Raw genomic sequence first — 25944 nt, forward strand, 5'->3', positions numbered from 1 at the left:
TGCTGTTTTGAAAAAGTTTATTGCTTTCATATCACACTCGGGTTGCACTGGAAATTGAAAACCTTGTACTTGAATGCACTTGAAAAATTACAAACACACACACTTTTTGATTGCCGGGCAAATATTGTTTCACCAAATCCGACACTTTTCGCCGGCGGCGGGATTCATCCCGCTACCCACCTTGCACCCGAACGTCCGGCTAAACTCGGGCGAGTTGCTGAGCACGCCCTTGAGCCGTATCCAGCCCGGACAGTGCGTGTCATCCAAGGCGGCCTTGGCCGCGGACGCCGTGTGCGATTCGCACCAGAGCTGTAAGGGGAGATTGGTTGAATTTTGAACATGGAGGGGACCAGACGGGACTCACGTTGCCGTACGAGATGAAGAACAACTGCTCGTGGGTGTAGTTCTCGAAGCCCGGTAGGAGCGGCTCCTTCCGGTGGTGCTTCATGTAGATCTTGTACGCGTGGTACGCTTCGCGTACCCCACCGTTGTCGGCGATATTCTCGCCGAGCGTTTGCAGACCGTCGATCTGGAACGGGAAAGGGGTCTTAGTTTTGAGGTTATGTGTGTAGTTTCGGAAGTTACGTAGTCATCCGCTTCGTCGATGTAGTATCCGCTGTACTGCTGCACGAAACAAGCCGTCCTGTTGACGTACTCTTGAACCGTGCTGTTTGACCACCACTGCTTCAGGTTACCATCCTTGTCGAACTGTCTACCTGCAATGGGCTCCAGTAAGATCTTGGTTATCTACCAACTTACCGTAAGACCTACCACTGTCGTCGAATCCGTGGGTCAGCTCGTGACCCAGCACCGTCCCAATCGCTCCGTAGTTAAGCGCTCTGAAACAATGAACGGGAACGACGTTCAGACCAAGTCAGACAGACAGACAGAAGGGGTGCGTCGCAACAGTGCTACAGTTCTGCAAGCAATGCCAAGTGTGCTGAAAGAGTGCAACGTGGGCCAAAATCGACACAAGAACTAGAACGTCAGCGCAGGCTTACTCTAGACCCAGATGGTAGAACGGGTACTGCAGGATCGCTATCGGAATAGCTGCACGGGGAATGTCAAAGAGGTTAGGGTACGCTTTACGGACTCGTTGAAGACGATACTTACTGATCGCGTTGTCCTGAAAGGTGTGGAACGCGTTCACGTTTGTCGGCAGCGTGTCCCAGCCGACGATGTTCTTGAGTCGCCAGTAGCGAAGCTTCTTGACGTTCCTCAACCGTATGATCTGCAGCATGTTGTCCAGATGCTGGGAGTCGCTGATGTCGAGCTGGAACAAAACCCTTTAAGCATTTTAAGCGCATCAGTCTACCCAACCTACCGTATCGTACAGCTTCTTCAGCTGCTCCTCGTCCAGAATCCACTCGGGGAAGCCAATCAAGCTGCGCATCGCTTCCGACTTGTCCAGCGTGGCGCGCTTCGTGCTCCAGTCCATCCAGGTCGTGTCCCGCACGAGCCGCTCGAACGCGTGCTGGATGTACTGCAGCATTTGCTGAACCTTCGGCTTGGTGTCCTGCAGGAAGTTCTGGCCCGCGATCGCGTAGCTGACCGCCATTCCCATCAGCTTGTTGACCGTTCCGGTGCAGTACAGCGATCGCGGCGTGAACCCGTTCACCGTCATCATCGACTGGTAGTGCTCGTAGTGCAGCTTCCGGATCTCGGTGGTCGTGTGCAGGATCAGCTCCTCCACCACGGTCCACCAGATGAACAGCTCGATGTGAGCGAGCGGAGTCTGTGCGAGGTAGTCCGCGAGCAGTCGTAGATAGAGCATGTCCGCGTTGCTGGTGAGAATGAGGTCTTCCTTGACGTTGAGTTGCGCCTCCGGAATGCCGTCGAAGACTTTGTTCAGGAAGCGCTCCCAAATCGGGAAAGGCTCCTTCGGAGCTATGTACAGGTCGGTCATGTTTTGAAGCTGGGGAGCCGTTGTGTAGACGACGTCGTGCAAGTTCAGCCTGTCCTCGGTGCTGTTGCTCTTGGAAGCATTCTCGGCTTGATCTTCGAACTACAGAAGGGGGATACATCAACCACTACTTACGCCTGATCATACAACCTACCTTCTTGATGACCTTGGACATCTTTACGTAGATATCAGCCGCCTTTTGGAAGCTTTCTTCGTGCGCGTCCAACTCAACCTTGGAGTCGGTATTGTTCGCCAGGACCTTCATGGCCGCGATCATAAACTTCTTGTACGCCTTCAGGTATGCCGTATCGACTTCCAGAACGTCATCGTCATCGTCATCACTCTCACTTACCACAATTCTGTGCTTGGCCGCCCTGACGTGCCGTAGGATGTGATCGTTGCTGCAAAACGGAACTTGAAGTACGCATTCTCAAAAACCCGTTGAACCAAACTTACAAGGGTAAACTCGAGCTGGTCTCAATCGTGCCCAGCACCAACCGGTTATGGTCGCGATCCTTCGGGTCGGGAAACACGTCAAACCCAAACAGAACGTCCAGCTGAAGCTGCTGCTTGACCTTAGCCAACGAGCGTATCCAGTCAAAGTTGTACGCCGCGTAGTCCGTGTCCGTGAGGTTCAGTATCGTTGGCAGGTTCGGTAGCTGAAGCTCGCCCAGCACGGAGAAGATCGGATCGTAGCCTAGCGAATCCATGGCCGCTAAAGAAATGTTTAGTATAAATCTCAACCAGTTTAAACCGCGGAAACCTACTCAAATTCATGCAGGCCCGGTACATGGCCCGCGATTGCCGAACCGGTTCCGGCTCCGAGTCACTGTCATTCTTTTGAAGGTAGGCCCGGATGTTGCGCAAGATGCGGGACTGCCGCTCGCTGAACCAGTCGTAGCTGGTGTACGTCTCGGGCCGCGGGTGATCCTCGGCCCAGTTGCCGCAGGTAAAGGCGTAAAAGTCCTCGCACGGGTCCACCCGGGTGTTCATGGTTTGCTTGAGGTCCGCCGCCGACCGGAGACACTCCGGGCTGAGGCAGATCTCCGGCGGGAAATGGACTGGTGGGAGGGAAAGGGTTTGCTATAAATCACATTTTTCGAAAACATTTTTGTGTTATTGGTTTACGAAGCAAAAAAGGATGAAGATGTGCCCTTTTGAAGAAAAACGCTGTATTTTAGAGCTGTCAGTTTGCCATAATGGCGACGCCATAAAGGCCTTTGTACGCTGAAAATGCGCTGAAATGAAACCACAGTTTGGTAGAACTGTCATTGTGCCATAATGGGGACGCCGGCGGTGCCATAATTGAACTGTCAACACAGTAAAAGATCAAAGCAACATCAAATTATCGGCCCAAGACTGGGTTACCTCTCCCAAACTTCCCACCCCCTTCCGGATACTTACGCAAACAGGCAATAACAATGATTCCAATTAGGAGAATAATGATGATGACAACTAGCGCGATGAAAATAGATTTGTGGTAATAGCGCCGGCGAAACCTGTATCGGGATTGTACAGGGAAAGTGAATTAGTAATCGGACCGGCAACTATTGTCCATTATAGCAAGATTATTGAACCGATTTGAAAGACGATGAATTGGGATTCAATTGACTTATTTGATATGCAAATTATGTAGAGGATGCGACCGGATTTGTTCCAAATGGTCACAATTTTCACAAAGCCCGTTTAAAATGTTTTGTTTTTATATTCAAACTTTTTTAGGAGACGATCATTTTATAGCAAAAACTTGAAGATTACCGGATAAACTTTTTTTTCCTCGTCCTAGATTTTTTTTTTTCAAATTTTAAATTTAAATTCGAAAAGTATCATTATTGTTGTTTTTTTTCAAATATTTTTAGAATAGATGATAAAAAAAACCCGCCAACTCACCTAGATTGCACCCCCACCAGGTAAGGGTTGGAGTCATTGGCCGCATCGCTGGGCGTACTTCCGCCGGCGGCGTCGGTATGATTTATGTTGTTTTTGTTGTCAGTTATGTGACCTAAAAAGGAAGAACAAGGCGGGTCGATTCAACGTAACCATAATATGAATTAATGAGCGGAGTGTAGAAGTGAATGGGTGAGAACAAACATGTGGAAGGAATTAGCACGACTATTAGTGGTAATGGCGGAATTGTTGGGAAAATTATGCAATTTTTCAGAAAGTAATAGTTGAGCAGATACCAAAAAGAAGTCAATTTTTTATATCACTTTTGATGTTTGTTGTTTCATACAGTAATGCTTTTAAAAAGTCGAGTTTTGATTAAAATTTCGAATTTTGGTCACAGTATAGCAAGATTAATTCAAGAATGTTAATTTAAATTGCAAATTTGAAAATAAATCCCAGAAAAAAACAGGGGGTGAAACAATATTGCTTAAACAAACTATACACTAAACTGTTACCTGAAATATTTGTTTTACAAATTTTAAAAATGTGTATGATCATGTCAAAATATAATACCCCAAACCCCGATGGTTTGACACCAAGCGATGTCAAACGAACGGGGTAACTTTTTAGTTTGACACCTAAGCAATTCTCTACGAAATCGGTCTTTTTTCTTAAATTTTAATTTTTGTATTTTTTAATCCGACTGAAACTTTTTTGGTGCCTTCGGTATGCCCAAAGAAGCCATTTTGCATCATTAGTTTGTCCATATAATTTTCCATACAAATTTGGCAGCTGGCCATACAAAAATGATGCATGAAAATTCAGTCGGATTAAAAAATACAAAAAAAAAGTTCGGAGTTCACACACATTACCAAACGTTTGTTTTGACAGTGTGCGTGAGCGCCGTGTAAAAAGTGACAGTTCGCCACTTTTTAGTTTAACTTTGACCAACCAACGGGGTAGAAACTAAAAAAGTGTCAAACGAACGATTCTGTACCAATTTTTTTTTACCGTGCACAATTTTTTTTCAATGTAGTCCATATCCATACCTACAACTTTGCCGAAGGCACCAAATCGATCTAAAATTGTCTTCAAAAGATACAGATTTTTGAATTTTCATACATCATTTTTGTATGGCCAGCTACCAAATTTGTATGGAAAATTATATGGACAAACTAATGATGCAAAATGGCTTCTTTGGGCATACCGAAGGCACCAAAAAAGTTTCAGTCGGATTAAAAAATACAAAAAAAAAAGAATTGCTCACCTCTTTTACACGGAGTTCACACACATTACCAAACGTTTGTTTTGACAGTGTGCGTGAGCGCCGTGTAAAAAGTGACAGATCGCCACTTTTTAGTTTCCCTTTGACCAACCAACGGGGTACAAACTAAAAAAGTGTCAAACGAACGATTCTTCCCAAAAAAGACAGATTGGAAAACATAACCTTCAGAAAATTCAAAGAAAAATCTTGGAAATATCGCTTTGGTAAACTCGTTCTCCATTCTCATCCATGTCGTTAATTTTTATTGTTTACATTATTCATCGACAACCAATCACAAGCTGTCATTTCACTTTCCGTTATTTTCCCCGTCAATGGCACAAATAATATTAAATTCATTGGTCACTGAACTGCAGTCGTAAATCAGCGCGCTGTCATCGGGTGGAAATGTGTCAACAAACTTTCGTTGAAAAATGTCCACCACGGACATAACAAAAAAAAAAAAAAAGGAATTGCGGAGGGCATTGTCCTTTAAGGGAGGAGTAATCAATAGGAAATAATAACGTTTACCAACACTCGTGTACACACACTGAACATGGGCTTTAATAAAAAAAAAGAACACACACACATAAAGTAGGCCGTGGGAAAAGTATTGAACGGCTTGCCATAATGGCGTTGTCGCGCCGCCATAATGGAACGGCCTGTCACAGCTGGCTTCGACGAGGCGCGCGACATTGTGCACGCACAGAGACAACGCCGGAAACAAGCCGGTGTATAAATTATGCAAAGATGGCGGCGGCCGGCTGTACCAACTTGGTAAATATTCACAGACTTGGAGCGTTTCGGCTTTGGCAGTCAGTGCTTTCTGATGTCCCTGAGGGGGGAAATATGAAATATTTGTCTGACGGTGGAGAGCCACGTCCGGAGGGTTGGTGCATGGGGGTTGCAGTGGTTTTGGGTGTACAGACAATTTCAGGGATTGTTTATTTATCGTTTGGGATCGCTGAGTAGGCCGTGACGATTAAGGCTGCTTATGCGTGGTGAATATGATGTGTATTTCTGGGTAATTGACAGGGCCCCGGCGATGGCCTGATATGAGCTACCGAACAACATTGGCAATATGGCGTCGTTTGTTTACAAACATGAGATTGTTTGTGGACGAACCGAAAAATTTACTTTTTTGTAAAAAATTCTATATCCATTGTGCAATAACATTAAGTCTTACAAAACAGACAAAATTTTGGTTAAATTCTAGACCAAATTTTATTTTATTATTATTTTTCAATTTAAACCTATTTTTTCGCGATTCTGACCAAGATTGCACATCAAATCATCGTGGCTTTTGTGTATCTTTAGTTTTCACATCGATTCACTGTAGATTCGTGTTTAAATTTTGAAATTTAGCATAAATTAAAATAAGTTGCAAAATTCCCAACTTCAGCCATGTGCAACAATTTCCACATCACCCATGCGGGAATCCGATAATGGGGTAATTCATGCGTTCCAAATTGTCAAAATTCCAAAACGTCATTGCCAATCTTCGGTTCGCTGCTTTTGTTCGTGTTTGAAGTTTCGGGCCGAGACTCTGGTAATTGATTTTTGAAACTTAAGGTTGAATGGACAAAAGGTCGAATGCTAAAAGATCGAAAGACAAAAGGCCGAATGTTCCTTTCCCTTAAAAATATGTTGTGATTAATTTGTATGTTTTCCCATTCATTCCAACATGAGCAGTTTAAAAAAAGGCGACCTAACAAATATTTTTTTCTTAAGACATCCTATTTGCCGTAAATTTTTTGTGAGTTTTTCCAGATTATCAAACATGAGCATTTCTTTTTATAAAACGACGTATAATTTTAATTTTTAATTTTTTCCAACATCCAATTTATGACTGTCGCAATGTTTTCTGAAATTTTTTCTTTACTTTAAAATTAAGCGGTTTCCTAAAAAAGTAAAAAAATTATAATCAAAATTGGTTTCTGAAATATTTTTGACGCTTTTATTTTAATTTTCAAAACAACTTATTCTTGATTGTAATAATATTTTTGCGAGTTTTTCCATTCTTTCATACATGAGCAGTTTATTAAAAAGTATCGCAGCTCTAAAATATTTTGGAAGTTTATTTTCATTAAAAAAAACTACCTATTCTTGGCCATCATCATAAGTTTTAGGGGTTTTCCATTTTTTTAAATATGAGCAGTTCTTCCAAAACAATGTTCGACTTTTTTAAATATTTTTAAATTTTTATTTTATTTTTTAAAACCTATTCTTGATTGTCGTTAATTATTTGTGATTTTTCCATTCTGTCAAATATGAGCGGTTCTTTTTTAAATAACCCTTCTTTTGAAATATTGTTTAAGTTTTTTTTAATTATAAAAATAATTTTTGAAATACTTCATTGACTTTATCATTGTTTCAAATACGAAAATCTTTTTTTTTTTTTGATATTGTAGCAAGTTTTCTATCCTTTTCCTTTCGATAACATTAAATCCTGACTTAAAAAAAATATCCGTATAAATTAAAAAAAAAAAATTATATTTTTGTAAATTATTATGTTTTATTTGTCCTTTGGTCCACTTTCGACGTTATGTCCATTCGACCTTATGTTTTTCGATTTTTTGTCATAAAAATCATAGTATTTTAAATAAAAAAGGTGAGGAAGGTAAATATGAATTTATTGAAAGTATTAGAAGTAAAACAAACATATTTTTATGAAAATTGTAGTATATTATTCTAAAAACATTAAAATTAAAAAAATACATTCAGCATTTTGATTCGTTTGGTACCCATAATGTAAATAATGAAAACATGAGTATTTAAAGAAATATGTTATTTTTGAAAATTGAGTTTTTAATTCCATAAACTTGATTCTTTTGATGGTTTTATTTTAAATAAAGAAAATTTCAATTTAAAAACATAGTATTAAGGGAAAATTTTATTCTGAAAAAACTAAAAAAGTGGAAATGCAGAATAATCCAAATTATAGATTTTTTTTAAATTTCGGTATTTTATGAAATTTTAGTTAATTATTCTAAAACCCCTCAACATTGAAAACACCTAACGTCAGTCAGTTTTAAGAGAATGCATGCAAAATATGCCTTTTCTAACAATTTTTCATTAAAATTTAAAAATTAAATTGACTTGTTGTGCTTCGAATCCCGGACAATGATTAAAGCTCACTCTAAATCTGGACACTTTTGCTTCGAATTCCGGATGTTAGTGAATGGCATTCTATAGGTCTCAAATAATCAGTTAACATCAGTCCAATCGATTTGTTATGCACAAATTTGCAAGAATTTAAGGAAATCAAAACCATAAATTTCTGCTTTGCCTTCTCGGTGCTTCAGATGCCTATGAAATATTCCAGTGAAATGTTTCAAATTTTTGATAAACTTATTATTTAATTTTATTTAATTGTTTTGGTATTATCTAAAGTGTTAACAAAAACTTCAAATGAAGGTTGATGTTAGAATTCATCAAATAACCCAGTTTTGACATTCATAATGCGAACTTATATCCAAATAATTTATAAAACAATATGAGGTGTCCGGAATTCGAAGCGTTTCGATTCTTTTGATACCCATATTGCAAATGATAAACATTTCATCATTTTCAAAAAAACGGTATTTTGTCAAAAATTTAGTATGGCATTCCAAAAAGTCTAAAACAGTGGAAATGCATACAAAATTTCGAAATGTTTAACAACCATATCTGAAGTTTTTTTTTGAAAAGGTCCAATAAACCAAAATTTCAGTTTTAGCTTTTTGGGTGTTTTTTAATATCCCTGACTCAAGGCGGTTTCAAAAACACCCAAAAAGTAAAAACTGGAAATTTTGTTTATTGGACCTTTTAAAAAACAAACTCCAGATATTGCAAATGATGAAATTTTGAGTATCTAAAAATATGTTTATTTTTGTGAAAATGTTCGAGTACTTATACTTTGAAACTAACTAAATTCTCCAAAAACTATCATCTAAGTGAAATATTTTTAAGAGGTAGTAAGAAAAATTGCCGCAATTTGACAATCCTTGCTTATCTTCCGTTTAAATATGACGTGAATTTAGAGTGAGTGTAGAGAAATGTTGTTTTAATCAATATCAAATCACATGCCTAATTTGTTGAATTTTGCTGCAAAAACCAATCAACATAAAATTGAAAAATATCTAAAAATATATAAGTCAAAAATCAAGTCAGTGCTTCTAATTTTGTTTGGGCAATTCGCATAAGCTTTCAGTATTTAACTCATTTAATAACCACATTAAAGGTGGGTGTAGTTCGTGGTCGTCGCCAGACAGAATAGCCCCAATTCCGAGAATAAATTTCATCTAAATAAATATCGATCGAGACATTATTCGCTCAGCAGTTAATTACAGACACAACATTTTTACCGTAGGTCGGTGCTCCAAACTTTAGCAAGTTGTAGGGGGTTAAATTATGGCTGGCACCACAAAGTTTCACTTTCGCGGAAGAATTTTGCCACATTTCTTGTGGGCTTAGAGGATTCATTAGCGTGGTGCCACCGCGTAACAACGAGTTAATTGGATAAGGATGAAATTTGATCAATTTTTCAACGAAAACAAATTTTCGAGACTCGTTTCTAATTTGGACTTTGTCTGGTACTTAATTTGAAGTTATAACCCCCTAAGGGTTATAATTATTTCCTGTTATTTCTTGGGTACAGTAAATCTATTTAAATCGAAAAATGCGTCAAATTTCAATAAAATCTATTTTCAAACTAATCAACTCATTCCTAAACTCACCATCGTGTTGACTATCGGTCGTCCAGATCCGCATGGTTGACATCGCCGGAAGTGGAAGTTCGTCGCGGGTCAGCAATTTTCGCTGCCAAGATTATCAACTCTGCTCAATCAGATAAACCAGGGAGGCGTTTCGATCACGGGGCAAATTGACCTGCAAAAAGCGTGAAAACAAATCAAATTTAGCATGGTTTTAGTATGTATATTAAAGGATCAGTAGCAAAACAAACAAAGTTGAACAAGTGGGGCCTGTTGTCTACCTCTCCCGTATCCACTGAAGTGGGTGATTTAATGGGGTTTTTTATTGGCCCAATGAAAGCCGGGACAGGATTTATGGGGACTGTTTGGGAGGGATAGTATAGTATGCTGTAGGGTGGTACAAATTAGACTTTTTCTTAATAATATTTTTTAAGATGACCAGACTTTTAACAAATCAAATTCAACACAAAAAAGAGAGTAGTGCGGTGCCTGTGTGGACGCTCAGTCCTGTTTTTTCGTGTTATTTTCCGTCTCTTTTATGTCGCTGTTCGAGTGCATGGGATTGGTCATTATAATTAAATAATGGCATCAGTAGTGCGGTGCCTGTGTGGACGCTCAGTCCTGTTTTTTCGTGTTATTTTCCGTCTCTTTTGTGTCGCTGTTCGAGTGCATGGGGTGATTGGTCATTGGTCATTATAATTGATCAGTAGTGCGGTGCCTGTGTGGACGCTCAGTCCTGTTTTTCGTGTTATTTTCCGTCTCTTTTATGTCGCTGTTCGAGTGCATGGGATTGGTCATTATAATTAAATAATGGCATCAGTAGTGCGGTGCCTGTGTGGACGCTCAGTCCTGTTTTTCGTGTTATTTTCCGTCTCTTTTATGTCGCTGTTCGAGTGCATGGGATTGGTCATTATAATTAAATAATGGCATCAGTAGTGCGGTGCCTGTGTGGACGCGCAGTCCTGTTTTTCGTGTTATTTTCCATCTTTTTTGTGTCGCTATTTGTGTACATGGGGTGATTGGATTTCTTCTGATTCGTGTTGTTTTCATCTCTTTTGTGACGCTGTTTGTGTGCATGGGGTGATTGGTCTTCTTCTTCTTCTTTTTTCTATATTTTTAGTTCGCGCGTTCGTTGGCCAATGGGTTTATTTTTGTTCTCTTTACATAGTTTTCGATAGAAACGATCAGAATTCTTTTTTCGAGACAAGCAAGTCGTATTGCTGGATTAAGTCCTTTCTATATCATCGATGATCGGAAGGCACGCCGACGAATATGTTTTTAAGGCTTATGATATAAAATCATTTTAATGAATAAAGCCCTTCTTACATCACCGTTGATCGGAAGGCACGCCGACGAAGAATTTCTGGAGGATCGCGGTCGAATTAATACTATATTTAAAATTCTAGATAGCTATCTTTCGGATTCGATTGTGAGTAGCGGGACTTCGCGGTTACTATGCAACGTATTTTTGGAGTCTTTTATATTTTAAATTTATAAGTCCTTCTTTTATCATCGTTGATAGGAAGGCACGCCGCCGGTTAAGTTCGTTTAAGTTATTGTTTTAATTTCACTACAATCGGTTACGTGGTGTCCTGTTTTCTTTTCGTTTATATTCGTTGATCGTAATAATTTATTCCAACTGGCAGCTTTAGTATTAACTCATCTACTATTTTTGACATTTGCTCGCGTTATCTTAATTGTACCAACAGTAAAAATATACTGATAAGTCCAGCCCATAGCACTACCGCTCGGTTGGCACGCGTTCGATTAAAACAAACTTTTTAAATAATCAATTATTTATCTTTCCGCAGCCGACTGCCTAAGATTTAAAATTTCAACCGATAAACAAAATGCTCATGGTCACATCACTGCCACTCGTGAATCCTGACCTCATACCCATCTACTAACCCCTCAAAACTCATGTGATACTTTGTCGGAGAAGCAGTCGATTGGGCGGTCTCTATCACTCAAGTATCGGACTAACATTCCCATCCACTTCCCCGTGACCCTACCACTGGTCGTGGCCGGCGCCGGTATTGATCAGCATGATAGGGGCCTTTGAGAAGTTGCGAAGCGAGGAAAGATAGCTCCCACTTATCTTCCACGGCTCGTGGATGTAACTTCTGGAGGTCCTGGTCAATAACGGAGTAGCAACTGCGGGTGGGCACCTATGCTTATGCTTATGCTTATGCTTATCAAATTCAACACAAAAAAGCTTCCAAAGTGAGTTCATGAAACGTCAATTTTGTGCCACCCCATTTGTAGACAATGTTTGGCTGGCGTTGCGATAAGCAGTCAACTCAATTTGGATGGCTCTATCGGGATGGGGATTTGTTGAGCCGTTTTTCGAGATGTTTGTCTACCGGAATCGTAAATTGATTGCTGGTTGTTTCCCCCCTTTATTTGCTTACAAATGGGCCTTTTTTCGGTGGTGAAATTTCCTTTTGAATTGTTTTGCTCTGTATTTGGTTAACTGTCCAGGAAAGCATAACTGTCCCACCTGGATTTTTATTAACACGTGAAAAGGAATTTGATGTTTTTGAAGTATTAGTGGCATGGTTGGTCCTCCAGAGTTTTAATCCAAGATTCAATATTAAATTTGTTACAGTGGGACATTTTTGCGATTGTACTAATGTGTGGGATGACTCTGCCATTTCTCACGGTTTGTGCATAGCAAAAAGTTTTGGACCTACACGGAGAAAGATGAGTTCCCAAAATCGTGAACAACACAGCAAAAAATCCGATGGTAAAATTGCATGCAAAAGCATGCACATCACCTTCGTCAAACAAACACTTAATATTACACACTGCATGTACAATTTTTGCAAACACAACAACAAGTTGCGACCTACGGGATTCAAACCCAGCACCAACAGTAAGGACTGGCGCCTTAGCTCACTCGTCCGTCAGACCGATGAAAAGCTGTTAGGATAGAAGCATGAATCAGCTTGACATTTCGGTCAAGTAGGTTTCCCATACTGATGGGCTACATATTTCAGGGCGATAAATTACATAAAATTGCATAAAATAATGCAATATTAATTTTACACACAGCACTTTTGCACGCAGCTGGATTACTAAATTTTTAGCTGTGAAGCGTTTACAAAAATTTAGAACCACGCACAAAGTGATCAAATTTCATGTAGTTAATGAAAAACGAAAAAAAGACAAACATATATTTCCCTTGAGCAATTATCTACGAAATCCGTAAATTTCATGTTTCTTTTTTTGTATTTTTGGTTTGGCCACAAACTTTTAAGGGTCATTTTGAATCATTAGTTCGCCAGTTCAATACAATTTCGGTTGTCCGCACTCAAAAGATACGTAAATTATCGAAAACGTTTAACTTTAGAAGGAATTTTTTGATCGATTTTCAGTCTTCATCAAAATTATAGGCATTGATTCTGAAAAAAAGGTGCACGGAAAAGTTCTAAAGAATTTAGATATTTACTAAGAGACAAAAACACGTAAATTTTGAGCCATATAAAAATTCGTAAAAAAAAAATTGCCACCGTTGTTTTTTGAATAAAAAATCCTTAAAAAATGACATAATTTTTTAATTTAAATTCAAATGCACAATAAAAAAGTTTTCGAGATACAGCAGATAAAGTTATTCTATTTCTCAAAATAGGGTATCGTCATCTGGGGGCGAATCGGGACTACAGTCTGAATAGGGATAGCACCTTTCAGAGCAGTTGAAAGCTTCAAATTTGGAAATGGATGTACACTGTACATTTACTGTACAGTGTACATTGTACACATTTCTTGGCTTTGAATCTGGTTGAACCAAAACCACTCAAAAATATTAAATTGTTAGGCTGACTTTTCTTTGTATTTTTGAATGAAACTTCGTCCTTGTATTCCCTATGTCAAAAGTAAGTCTGCAAGTCTGCATACAATTTTTGGGGCTGGTAATATGAAATGGGTTTGTAGATGTCTGAAATTTTGTGTCTTTGGCAAAATTTTAGGTTGTGATTAGGACTTATTTAGATATTAATTTTCAAAATTGCTTGATATGTTTTAGGGTACTCAAAAATACATTCTATGTGCCGAAGTGCGTGATCTAGTGCAAAATCTGGTTAAGGATACATGAATTATTGATACAATAGAGTTTTTTTTGACAAATATTGTAAACTGGACAACATAATAATAGATAATATTTTTTTAAGCAGAATAAAATTTGCAATCGAAAAGTAAGCAACGATTTTTTGATAAAATACCATTAAAGTTCGGGAGCGAATGACCCATAGGGTTAAAGTTCCCCCAATAAAATCAACAACAACAACAACCATTAAAGTTATAGCTTCTATTAGGCATTCATTTTTGTTTTTTTTTTTAATTTTTTTTAAGTTTAATAAATAATTTCTGAAAGAAAAGCACTTCTGAAACATTATTTTTGTAAGCTGAGAAAATTTTCGAACAATTTTCTCTGTGGAAATTTAGCGAAATTTTATAATCTTTAATTAATAATTTGGTCCAAAATATAAAAAAGGGAAAATCTAAATCTATTTTTGGCACTTTTTAAAAGTTAAGCCTTATTTTAAAATTTTGAAATTATTTTGTGTGGTATAAAAAATCAAAAGTTTGATTTTTTTTCGACATTGAAAATCAGAATTTTTTGTGAGGCTGTATCTCGGCAATCTCAAATCGCTCGATTTTTTTAAGTTCCGTTTAGGAAAATTTCATAGCTTTTCAAAAATATTTTTTAACTAAACTAAAAAAAAAACAAAAAAATCGAAAAAGTTTACCTAAAAGTACTTAAAAATGGTACATTTTATATAAACAAAAGTTAATTACTCTTCGATTGCAAATCCGGTTTTGCATTAAAAATAGTAGTTTATGCAACAAGTTGCAAAAAGAGGATTTTTTCAGCACGAGTCGTACATTTATCCAACGAGGTTCACCGAGCTAATTACGAAGAGTGCTGAAAAAATGAAGTTTTGCAACGAGTTCCATACAAAATTTTTTGCAATTCCAAAAAACACACACTAAGTGAAATTTTATGTCAAATTTTAATGTATTTTGTCAATTTTACTTACTTTTCGAAACAAATGCTGAAAAGTTGAACTTTTGAGAACCCATTTGAGTTGCTATTCTATTCTGTTATTTTTGGTACAGAAAAGTAGGCTATTTCGTCGTTCAAGAATGACAGGATAAGTAAGTAGTTTCACGACGGAATTGCAAAAAATACCATTAAAGTTATAGCTTCTATTAAGCATTCATTTTTGATTTAAAAAAAAAATTAAGTTTAAAAAATAATTTCTGAAAGAAAAGCACTTCTGAAACATTATTTTTGTAAGCTGAGAAAATTTTCGTACAATTTTTCTCTGTGGAAATTTAGCGAAATTTTATAATCTTTTTGTTCGCCCCGATCAGCTACATAGGATGTGGACGTGCCCGATTGCTGCACGCTGCAGTACGTGTGGTGGTAGGCACCACTCGTTGATCCACCCCGAGAAGCCAGCGGGTGTCCGTGGTTCGGCATCGAACAGGCCGGCCCCGGTGGTGCAGCAGGCTGCTGGTTCTAGCGTACCGTCAGCAGGGACGGGAACGGCAAGCACACCGCAGGCTCTGACGAGCTCTGTGGCAACCATTTACGCTGCAAACGTGGCAGCGGAGTCGAGGAGGATTCACGTCTTCTTATCGACGGTTCTCGTTTCGGTGAAAGACTGCAACGGAAAGTTGCACACGGCGAGAGCACTTCTTGATAGCGGGTCGCAGGCAAATTTGATCTCGGAGCGGCTGTGCCAGATGCTGCGATTGCCCCGTAAGAAGGTCAGCGTACCGATATCCGGTGTCGGCAGCGCACGGATGCAGGTTGACAGCTCGGCGTCGGCAATAATTGCCTCGCGCGTCTCGAACTATACCGTACCGATGGAGTTTCTGGTACTGAAACGAGTAACCGAGGACCAGCCGTCGGCAACGATTGCCATCGGCGAGTGGAACCTCCCGTCGGATATGGTTCTGGCGGATCCCGGTTTCAACAAGCGCGCTCCGATTGACCTGCTGTTGGGATTGGAGCACTTCTACGAGTTCTTGCTGTTGAATGGTGGTCAGGTGCAGATCCAGCGTCCTGGTGAAGGTCTTCCGCTGTTTGTCAACACGGTTTTTGGTTGGATAGCAGCAGGGAAGACGGACTTGGGAAGCCTCAACCCTGTCCCGAGTTGTCATGTTTCGGTTAACGCGACCCTGGAGGAGAAAATCGAGCGATTTTGGACCATCGAAGAGCTGCAGGAGGCACCGAAGCAGACACAAGAAGAGCAGGATTGCGAGGAGCACTTCCAGACGACGTTTTCACGCGACACTACGGGAAGGTACGTGGTGCGGCTTCCGAAGCGCTTGGGCTTCGAGAAGATGATCGGCGAATCCAGGGATATGGCGGTGCGACGATTGATGCAGCTCGAGCGCAGGCTCGGTAAAGACGAAGGGCTTCGGGTGCGTTACAGCGAAGCGATCCACACTTATCTCGAGCAGGACCACATGAGATTGGTATCGGAGGAGGAGCTGAAGGGCGACACGCGCCTTGAGTGCTACCTTCCTCACCATCCGGTGTTCAAGGAATCGAGCACAACTACGAAGATTCGACCGGTGTTCGATGGTTCGGCGAAGACGACGTCAAATCATTCGTTGAATGAAGCGCTCATGGTGGGCCCAGTTCTCCAGGACCCGCTTTTTGACCTGGTGCTTCGTTTCCGGAAGAAGCAGGTTGCTCTCGTCGCTGACATCGAGAAGATGTACTTGCAGGTCAAGGTGCATTCCGACGACACCCCTCTGCAGCGGATCTTGTGGAGGCCGTCACCGTCGGAGCCCATTCGGACTTACGAGATGCTTCGGGTCACTTTCGGCCTGGCCCCATCGTCGTACCTAGCGACAAGATGTCTCCAGCAACTGGCGCATGATGAAGGTGAAGTGTACCAACGTGCGAGGGAAGCTCTGCTGCGGGATTTCTACGTCGACGACTTCATCGGAGGAGCGGAGTCCGAGGAAGAAGCGCTTTTGCTGCGGCAAGAGCTGGAGCAGCTGCTGCCGAAGGGCGGTTTCAGGCTGCGCAAGTGGGTGTCAAACGCCACAGGGGCGTTGGCGGGGCTAGCTGCGGACGATCTGGGGACGCAGACCAAGCTCAACTTCGATCAGGAGCAGGTGAAGACGCTGGGCATCAACTGGCAACCTGGGCCAGATGTGCTGGGAATCGACGTGTCGAGTTTGTCCGTGAGCGGACCGTGGACCAGAAGAAGGGTCTACTCGATAATCGCCCAGCTGTGGGATCCGAGCGGAATCACTGCCCCGGTGATATCATGGGCCAAAATCCGGATGCAGCTGCTGTGGGTAGCGACGCAAGGGTGGGACGACCCGTTGGCGCCGGCGCTGGCGACACAATGGACGGAATTCCACCAGCAACTACCCGAGTTAGCCAAGATAGCAGTCGACAGGTGCGCATTCGTGGAGAATCCAGCGCACGTCGAGTTCCATGTGTTTGCGGACGCATCGGAGGCTGCATACGGAGCATGCATATACGTTCGCTCAGTTGACCCATCAGGACGGGTCAAGATTTGCCTGTTGGCGGCGAAGTCGCGGCCTGCAGGTTTGAAGAAGGTAACTCTAGCGAGACTGGAGCTGTGCGCGGCTCTGATGGCAGCGAGGCTGTACAGTAGAGTGGTCCAAGCTCTCAAGATGGAGGGTACGGAAACTTGGTTTTGGTCAGATTCGACAGTCGTGCTGGCGTGGCTCAAGTCGCCATCGTACGTCTGGCCAACGTTCGTCGCGAACCGAGTCTCGCACATTCAGGAGCTGACGAAGGGACATCGTTGGAACCATGTCAAGGGGACGGAGAATCCGGCGGACCTCGTTTCGCGCGGCGTGATGCCGAAGGATCTCGTTGGACTGCGTCTGTGGTTTCAAGGTCCGCACTGGTTGGAGGCATTCGAGGAGTATTGGAGCAAGGCGAAGCACGAGGAGACCGAAGATCCGGCCGAAGAACTGTTGGAGAAGAAGAAGAACATTCTGGTGGTGTCGGAATCCCCGGAACCTCACCCGCTCATCGATCGCTACGCGTGCTATTGGAAGCTGCTGAGGATCACGGCGTACTGCATGAGGTTTGCTCGGAACTGTCAGCGTCGCAAGAAGCCATCCACAACGTCGTACCTCACCGTCGGCGAGCTGAAGGAAGCCAAACTGGCGCTGGTGCGCAGTGTACAGCAGGAACCTTTCGCCACGGAGATCAAGGCACTCGCGAACCACCGACTCGTGCCCGCCCATTCGTCGTTGAAGCTGTTGAACCCGTTTCTGGATCAGCAGGGCGTACTCCGTGTTGGTGGCCGGCTTAGACTCGCAGGCGAATCGTTTTCCACCCGGCATCCCATGATACTCCCCAACAGTCACACTTTCACGCGACAAGTAGCCGTCGCGTACCACGCAATTTCCCTCCACTCTGGTCCTCGCATGACGCTCGCTCAAGTTCGCCAGGAGTTTTGGCCGCTAAGTGGCAAACAACTGGCAACCTACACGTATCGGAACTGTGTGCGATGTTTCCGAAGCAACCCTGTCCCTGTCAAGCAACCCCCTGGTCAACTCCCAAAGCCTCGTACAACTCCCTCTCGTCCGTTCACCGTCACCGGTGTAGATTATTGTGGCCCGGTCTACCTGAAGCCCGCACACCGTCGAGCAGCTGCGCTGAAGGCGTACATCGCCGTGTTCGTGTGCTTCAGCACAAAAGCGGTCCACCTTGAGCTTGTAGGGGATCTGACGACCGCGGCGTTTCTTGCGGCCCTGCGACGTTTCGTTGCGCGCCGAGGCCTGCCCTCGGAAGTCCACTCGGACAACGGCCTGAACTTTCAGGAGCTAGCAACCATCTGCGAGAGCTCTACGATCTGTTGCAAGACCCTACGGTGATCGAGGAGGTCACCAACGAAGCTTCTCGTCGTGGCATCGACTGGAAGTTTATCCCACCGAGAGCGCCGAATTTCGGTGGCTTGTGGAGGCGGCGGTAAAGTCCGCCAAGACGTCGCTCATCCGCGTGCTCGGCCAGCGACAACTCTCGTTCGAGGACATGATTACTGTCCTCGCGCAAATCGAAGCAGCGATGAATTCCCGTCCGCTCACTCCACTTTCCGAGGATCCGGACGAGTTGGACGTGCTCACACCAGGGCACTTTCTGACCGGAACGTCGCTGCTGGCGATCCCAGATCCGGACTATTCGGACATCCCCACGAACCGGCTGCAGCATTACCAGCAGCTGCAACAACTGGTGCAGCAGCACTGGAAGCGGTGGAGGCGAGTACATCTCGCAACTCCACAATCAGAACCAGAAGTTCCCGCAAGCAACCCAGCTGAAGGCTGGCCAGATGGTAGTCCTCAAGGAGGACAACAAGGCGGCAATCGAGTGGCCTCTTGCCCGCATCGTCGAGGTCTACCCGGCCCTGATGGCGTCGTCCGGGTCGTGAAGCTGCGCCTGCCGAACGGTGCTGTCTACAAGCGACAAGCATCCCGAGTTTGCTTGCTGCCTTTCGAGAGGACTCGATCGGGCAGACTCGAACGCCTTCAACCCTCAACCGTCACAAGGCGCACCGTAATCGGAGGAATCGCTGTCAACCGACATCCATGCAGCGCAACGGAGATGGGCGAAGAAGGCGCTAAGAAGATTATTTGAATTTTAAACAGTGCTAGTTTTAAGTAGCTAAGGAAGCGAAATTAGGTTTAGGTTTTTCTTTAGTTTTAAATTCTTACAGAATTTTGGTGGCCGGAATGTTTGGTCGCAAACGTTAGTTTGAGTAGTCACCCTGCCGTGTAGCATAGATTTCTGTTTTGCTATAATTTTCTATCTTGCGTGTGCACACGGCAGGGCAACTGTAGTGGTGTGGTTGATCGTGCAGATCACGCGCACTATCGCGTGTTTTATTTGCATTCCTTTTTGCACTGCTTGAGTGTAGTATCAGTACAAATAAATCGTCGTCGCAGCCGGTCGTCGTCTCGCGTTTCTCTGAGGAGATTTGTTTACGTTTCGCGCGAATAAAGAAGGAAGAGAAGAAGAATCTTTTAGTTAAATAAAATTGTAGTTTTCCTATCGTGAAAGTCGTTTGTTTGCTACCTGTGGAAGGAAAATACTTACCCGGGATACTTACCTGTGGTCGCCGTCGATTCTGCTGCTCTGGAGACATACCTGTGGAACCTACAAAGAAAAAGGGAAGAGGAAACGAGCACGGTAGGAACGGAAGGGAATCTGGAAGGAGAGTTTTCGGGACACAGAAGGACGACACAACACACGAAGGACAAACACACAACAACTAGACACAACGTAGAAAGGAGCGACAGCGCAAACGGTACAGGTGAGAACGCGTTTCGTGGCCAGACGGGATTGGGTCCGAACACTTTTCAATACTAATAATTCTTTAAATTAATAATTTGGTCTAAAATATAAAAAAGGGAAAATCTAAATCTATTTTTGGAACTTTTTAAAAGTGAAGCCTTTTTTTTAAATTTTGAAATTATTTTGTGTGGTATAAAAAATCAAAAGTTTGATTTTTTTTCGACATTGAAAATCAGAATTCTTAGCTTAACAATCTCAAATTGCTCGATTTTTTTAAGTTCCGTATAGAAAAATTCCATAGCTTTTCAAAAATATTTTTAAACCAAACTAAAAAAAACAAAAAAAAAAACGAAAATGTCTACCTAAAAGTACTTGAAAATGGAACATTTTATATAAAGAAAAGTTAATTACTTTTCGATTGCAAATCCGGTTTTGTATTAATTTTTTTTGTATTATTTTTTATCCGGATTTAAGATGTTTCAAAATTTGAAAATTTTCTATCTCCTAACTAGGGCTAATGATTTTTTACAGCTAAAAATGAAATTACGTGGCATGCTAATTTCAAAACATTGGAATTTCACTGCAATTTCACGGTATTCTAAAATCGGTCTAAAATTAACACAAAACTGTGAATAATTTTGTACAGAAAAGTTACTGATCATGTTAGTAGCACTTGATACAAAATTTAACCTCTGTTACAAAATATTCATAACAATATAATTTTGTGTTAAATTTTGTGTAATTTTGCAGAATTTTCATTAACAGATTAACATTCAGCTATCCTATTTTTACTGAGATATTAGAAATTTAATTTGCTTAAATATCTTAAAAATAAATCACATCCTAAGCGATAAATACACCAACAGTTGTATCAGTAAATAAAAGAACTATTTTTTGCTTATGAGCGAAAGAGAAATCGGAATATTTCAAAAAAGTTTAGGTAAAATTTTATTGAAAAAAGGGTTTTAACATTTCTAGAGTTTTTTTTAAAGGTCCTATTAACATATGAATCACAATAGCGTATATGGCCTTTTCCAAAAAAACTCACAATTGTTTTTTTAATTGCAGAAAAATCAAATTCATTGCAAATAGGTTTTTTTTCTTTGCAGTTTTGAATCTCGTTGTGGACAACAAGCTTTGAACTTCATATTGTTTTATCCCTAGCATGTTACAACCAAAACATATTTCGCTGGAGAATTTCGTAATACATAGTTATAAACAGTTCGAAATGAGTTCCATAATACTTGTTAAAAATTTTGTGAGTTGTTTCAATTAAAAATCTATATTTAAATAAACTGAGGAACAATTTGACAGTCTATTATTTTGAATTTCGCGGTATTTATCAAATTTCACGGTCAAAGGGAAATTTCACGGATTACGCAGCGCACGTGAAATTGTGAAAAATCACTAGCCCTACTACTAACCCAGATTTTTCACCATCAAGTACTATGGCTTAAAAGACATTTCAGTCTAATAAAACGTATCGAAATTTTCCAAAATTTTAAAAATATGTATTTTTGGAATTTAAATTTTGAGTCATAAAAGTAAAAAGGAGTTTTTTTCGTGTTCCTATTTTCTGAAAAGTCTTAATCATAACTAGCAACTTTGCCGAAGACACCAAATCGATTAGAAAATCCCGTCTCAAGGTACAGAATATCAAACATTTACAAACCCATTTTGAATGACCATCCCCTAAAAAAGTATGGAGACTTGTTTAGAGGAAAGTTATGATGCAAAATGACTTTTTTGACATAGGGAATGCATGGGACAAAGTTTAATACAAATCAAAAATATAACAATCACGAAAAACTTTGCGAAATCGTAAAGAACAACTCAAAAGTTATATATACATGCAACATAAACAATAAAAAGGAAAAATCATTGAAAAATAAAATAAATAACAAATGATTGGTAACCAAATGAAATAAATAATTTTAAAAAACGTACATAAATGGTTTTTATAATGGAAAAAAACGGAACCTCATCGAAAAATAATAGCAAATAAATGAAACATATCTAGAATATATTTGAAAATAAACTGGAAGTGAATATAAAATAAGGTGTGCTTTCCTTAACAAATTGTGGTCCAAAATGCAAAATTCTTTAAATTATTAAAATAACCGGATCTTTTTTAAATAAAAACCTAAAGTAAAATTTACAAATATATCGAAAAGAAATTGAAAATTTGTGAAAATCCAGAAAAAAGCCAACCATTGACAGCCAAGATTACTCGATTCTGAAATTTGCTTGTTTTATTTTGATAACTCTTAAAAAATGTGTACAGATTTTGGTAATTTAAAATTAAATCTCAAGGTGAAATTTGAAAAAAGAATCAACTACAGCAGTGTAGTCGCAGTAATTTGTAAGCATTACCTGCAATACCTTAAAAAGCCCCCCTCACATTACTAGCAGTTCTTTGTCCGTTATTTTTACACCGACTCTGTAAACATTCACTCACGTTTACGGAAATTTTCCATTTCCGTGATACAATCGGGCCACAATACGTAACACACATCAACTGTGGCTTTTCCGCACACCCCTCAGCAAATGCACGCGCCTGCAATTCTACTTCCAGCGAACCATTTCCTTGGCTTGGCCCCTAAAAGTATACACCCGTGTAGAATGACAACAACAACGAATAAAAAAATATGGTACCACAGAGCGCTTCAAGCTAGACACGCCGCTAATTTGTGGCAGATTCATTAAAACTTTGCCGGCTGGGAGAAACATTCGAGAAGGGACTAAACCAAAGTCGTTTAATGCGCACTGGATTGTCTGGATTATGTGACCTTAACGGAATACGGAGGAAAAAATGAGGTTATTTGTCACGTGCCCGGGACATATTAGCGTGAGTGACAGTTTTTATTTAGTACGCTGAAATATCTGGAGGTCGGAAAAGCTTACAGAGTATGAGCAGGAAGGTAGTGTAACTTTTACTAAGTGCACTTATGTGAGATAATACGGTGATGGCACAGATTAACGACGTTACTACTTGGAATTATTCTGAATTTTTCAGCGGTTAAACGTCACGTGCTTGGTGCTAGCCACTAAAGCACTATTTCAATTATTCATGTCAATTAAAAGTGTTCAGTCCACCACTCTGTGATGACATAAAGCAAAATTACCGGTCAATCCAAACAAGCGACAAAACGGAAATGGGCCGCTTATTAACGGAAACCACCCTGGCCATCTATTGGGCGGCGACACGAAGCGTGCATACATTCAGGCGCGCACGTCAAAGCACACGCAATTGCGCCTGCTTTGCCGGCATAACGTCAACCAACGGGGCGTCGTTAATTAGAGAAGGCACGAATGGATTTGAAAGGGGTGTTTGTTCACGGAAAGTGACCACAGAGTGGATTTTCCCACGCCTTTTGTGGGAATCTGTTTTATTGAATACTTTTTCGTTTTAGTCCTTTTGAAAGGAACATTTCCAAAAGGGGCACGAGAAAAAGTTGTCGGCAATTTCGACAAACTCCAGCACAGTGTTTTGAACGAACTTTTTAACGTCGATTCGCCGAAAAGTATGCAACATGTTCTTCATTAAAACAAACAAATGTCCGTTGAAGGTGAAGCGCAGAAGATTTTTTTTCGATGCAATGTCAAAGAGTCATTTTGAAACTTTGTCCGGCAAGCGATGTGTCTTCATCCAAACAGAGTGCTATATCAATAAAGTTTCATCACATGTGTGCGACCAAAATCAACGATGAAACACCAGAAGGACAATCTTAATGGACGAGCTGGAGAAGTTTTTTTTGGTTCCGATTCGATTTCCAGCTTTTCGCCAATTGCTTGTTTCAAAGTCAATCGTTCTGCTTTTCAGTTCAGCGGAGTGTGCAAGTTCATCCTGGCATGTGGTTTAGCCACGACCTGGTAAGGAGCCTCAAAAAAGGAGGTGGAATACAAAAATACAAAAATACAAAAATACAAAAATACAAAAATACAAAAATACAAAAATACAAAAATACAAAAATACAAAAATACAAAAATACAAAAATACAAAAATACAAAAATACAAAAATACAAAAATACAAAAATACAAAAATACAAAAATACAAAAATACAAAAATACAAAATACAAAAATACAAAAATACAAAAATACAAAAATACAAAAATACAAAAATACAAAATACAAAATACAAAAATACAAAATACAAAATAAAAATACAAAAATACAAAAATACAAAAATACAAAAATACAAAAATACAAAATACAAAATACAAAAATACAAAAATACAAAAATACAAAAATACAAAAATACAAAATACAAAAATACAAAAATACAAAATACAAAAATACAAAATACAAAATACAAAAATACAAAAATACAAAATATAAAATATAAAAATACAAAAATACAAAAATAAATATAAAATATAAAAATATAGGTACATAAAATATACAAATGTCATAAAACATAAAAAATAAAAACATGCAAACATGTGTCATAAAAATACAAAATATAAAAAATGAAAAATAAAAATACAAAAATACAAAAATACAAAAATACAAAAATACAAAAATACAAAAATACAAAAATACAAAAATACAAAAATACAAAAATACAAATTTTTGTATTTTTGTATTTTTGTATTTTTGTATTTTTGTATTTTTGTATTTTTGTATTTTTGTATTTTTGTATTTTTGTATTTTTGTATTTTTGTATTTTTGTATTTTTGTATTTTTGTATTTTTGTATTTTTGTATTTTTGTTTTTTTGTTTTTTATTTTGTATTTTTGTATTTTTGTATTTTGTATTTTTGTATTTTTGTATTTTTGTATTTTTGTATTTTTGTATTTTTGTTTTTTTGTTTTTTTTTTTGTATTTTTGTATTTTTGTATTTTTGTATTTTAAACCACATTTTCACTTCATTTCCTTCCTTCAGGTCCTCACGACCGAATTGTTCCATTGATTTCCCACTGCCTAACAAGGACTCACCTGGTGCAGTGTTTCGATTTTCTATGCTTTTGCACGGTCGTTGTTGCTGCTCCTTTCGGTGTCTAGTTGTGTGTCCTCGTCCTTGTTGTGTGCAGCTTGGGCTTTTCCAACTTTCGCCAGTTTCGCAGCAGTTGCTTCCACGAAAATCCACTTTTTCCCAATTCTCTTGGAAGCCAAAACTCACCACCACCACACAGGCAACGGGAAAAGAAAAGGAGACTTTTTCAATCACCACATTTTAAGGGTTTTTTTTCCAGCAACAAGATTTCCAGTGTCCGGTGGGTCACTCCGGAATGGATGGTGTGGTCAGAAGTTGTTCTGCTCCGCTAGAGCCCGGAAGGGATACTGAAAGCTTTCAGCGGAAAAACTTGAATGAAAAAAATAGTCGTGGAATCGAACCGGTTCTGGTGTGCTGCATCGCTGGCCGCCACCTATCTAATGATTATAATGATAGTGACGACGACGATGATGATGAGGGGGGAAGGACTGCCGCTGACCGATTGATTGTGTGTTGTGGCATTGTGGACTTGTGTGTGTGTGTTGGACGTGTGTGCATAACTTAACAGTACACCTACTAGACACATATAACAATTGATAGACGGGGGCTCGATTAGTGCATTCTGGTCCCGTGTTGTCCTCACGTGAGAAGGTGTATGGTGGCTTTTGGTAGGGGAAATCGGTTCTCTTTAAGGATTTTTTTCTGTAAGAGATTGAAAAATTAATACATATATTAGTTTAAAAAATGCTCCGGAGACAAAGATTGACCCGGTTCAGCTCATTTTAAAGCAGTGTTTCTCAACCGGTGAGGAATTCCTCCCTAGGGGGGAATTTGGCCGTTCTTGGGGGGGAATGACGATGTAATAGAAATCCAATGCGTATTTGTAAAAAATATAAATCTTTGGTTGTATTTAAATTACCTGTGAAGTTCGCAATATATTTTAAATATATGGGAATTT

The 25944-nt window shown here is 40.1% G+C and overlaps 2 protein-coding genes across 2 annotated transcripts; one reads left to right on the forward strand and one right to left on the reverse strand.

The window, feature by feature from the left end:
* LOC6048309 (neprilysin-4) lies at positions 1–25356 on the reverse strand. Its single transcript, XM_038264868.1, has 14 exons — positions 24989–25356; positions 9770–9920; positions 3794–3905; positions 3308–3402; positions 2671–2964; positions 2360–2618; positions 2058–2304; positions 1325–2005; positions 1114–1273; positions 1002–1050; positions 772–839; positions 586–716; positions 365–529; positions 1–309 (listed from the first exon to the last, which is right to left on the reverse strand). The coding sequence occupies exons 2-14, from the start codon at positions 9810–9812 to the stop codon at positions 130–132; spliced, it is 2484 nt and encodes an 827-aa protein (XP_038120796.1). The 5' UTR covers positions 9813–9920; positions 24989–25356; the 3' UTR covers positions 1–129.
* On the forward strand, positions 15131–18634 carry LOC119768899. Its single transcript, XM_038260684.1, has one exon. It carries the CDS (start codon positions 15131–15133, stop codon positions 18632–18634), a length of 3504 nt encoding a protein of 1167 aa, XP_038116612.1.
* Positions 25357–25944: the final 588 nt, after the last annotated feature.

The sequence above is a fragment of the Culex quinquefasciatus genome, chromosome 3, assembly GCF_015732765.1.
Source record: "Culex quinquefasciatus strain JHB chromosome 3, VPISU_Cqui_1.0_pri_paternal, whole genome shotgun sequence".
Lineage (NCBI taxonomy): Eukaryota > Metazoa > Arthropoda > Insecta > Diptera > Culicidae > Culex > Culex quinquefasciatus.

Bases quoted from the DNA above. Each gene is read 5' to 3' on its own strand.
- LOC6048309 (XM_038264868.1), bottom strand. From the start codon at position 9,812: ATGTCAACCATGCGGATCTGGACGACCGATAGTCAACACGATG. The intron at 840-1,001 runs GTAAGCCTGCGC...TCATTGTTTCAG, and splicing joins TTCTACCATCTGGGTCTAGA to AGCGCTTAACTACGGAGCGA. The intron at 530-585 runs GTAACTTCCGAA...TTCCCGTTCCAG, and splicing joins TCGACGAAGCGGATGACTAC to ATCGACGGTCTGCAAACGCT.
- LOC119768899 (XM_038260684.1), top strand. From the start codon at position 15,131: ATGTGGACGTGCCCGATTGCTGCACGCTGCAGTACGTGTGGTGGTAGG.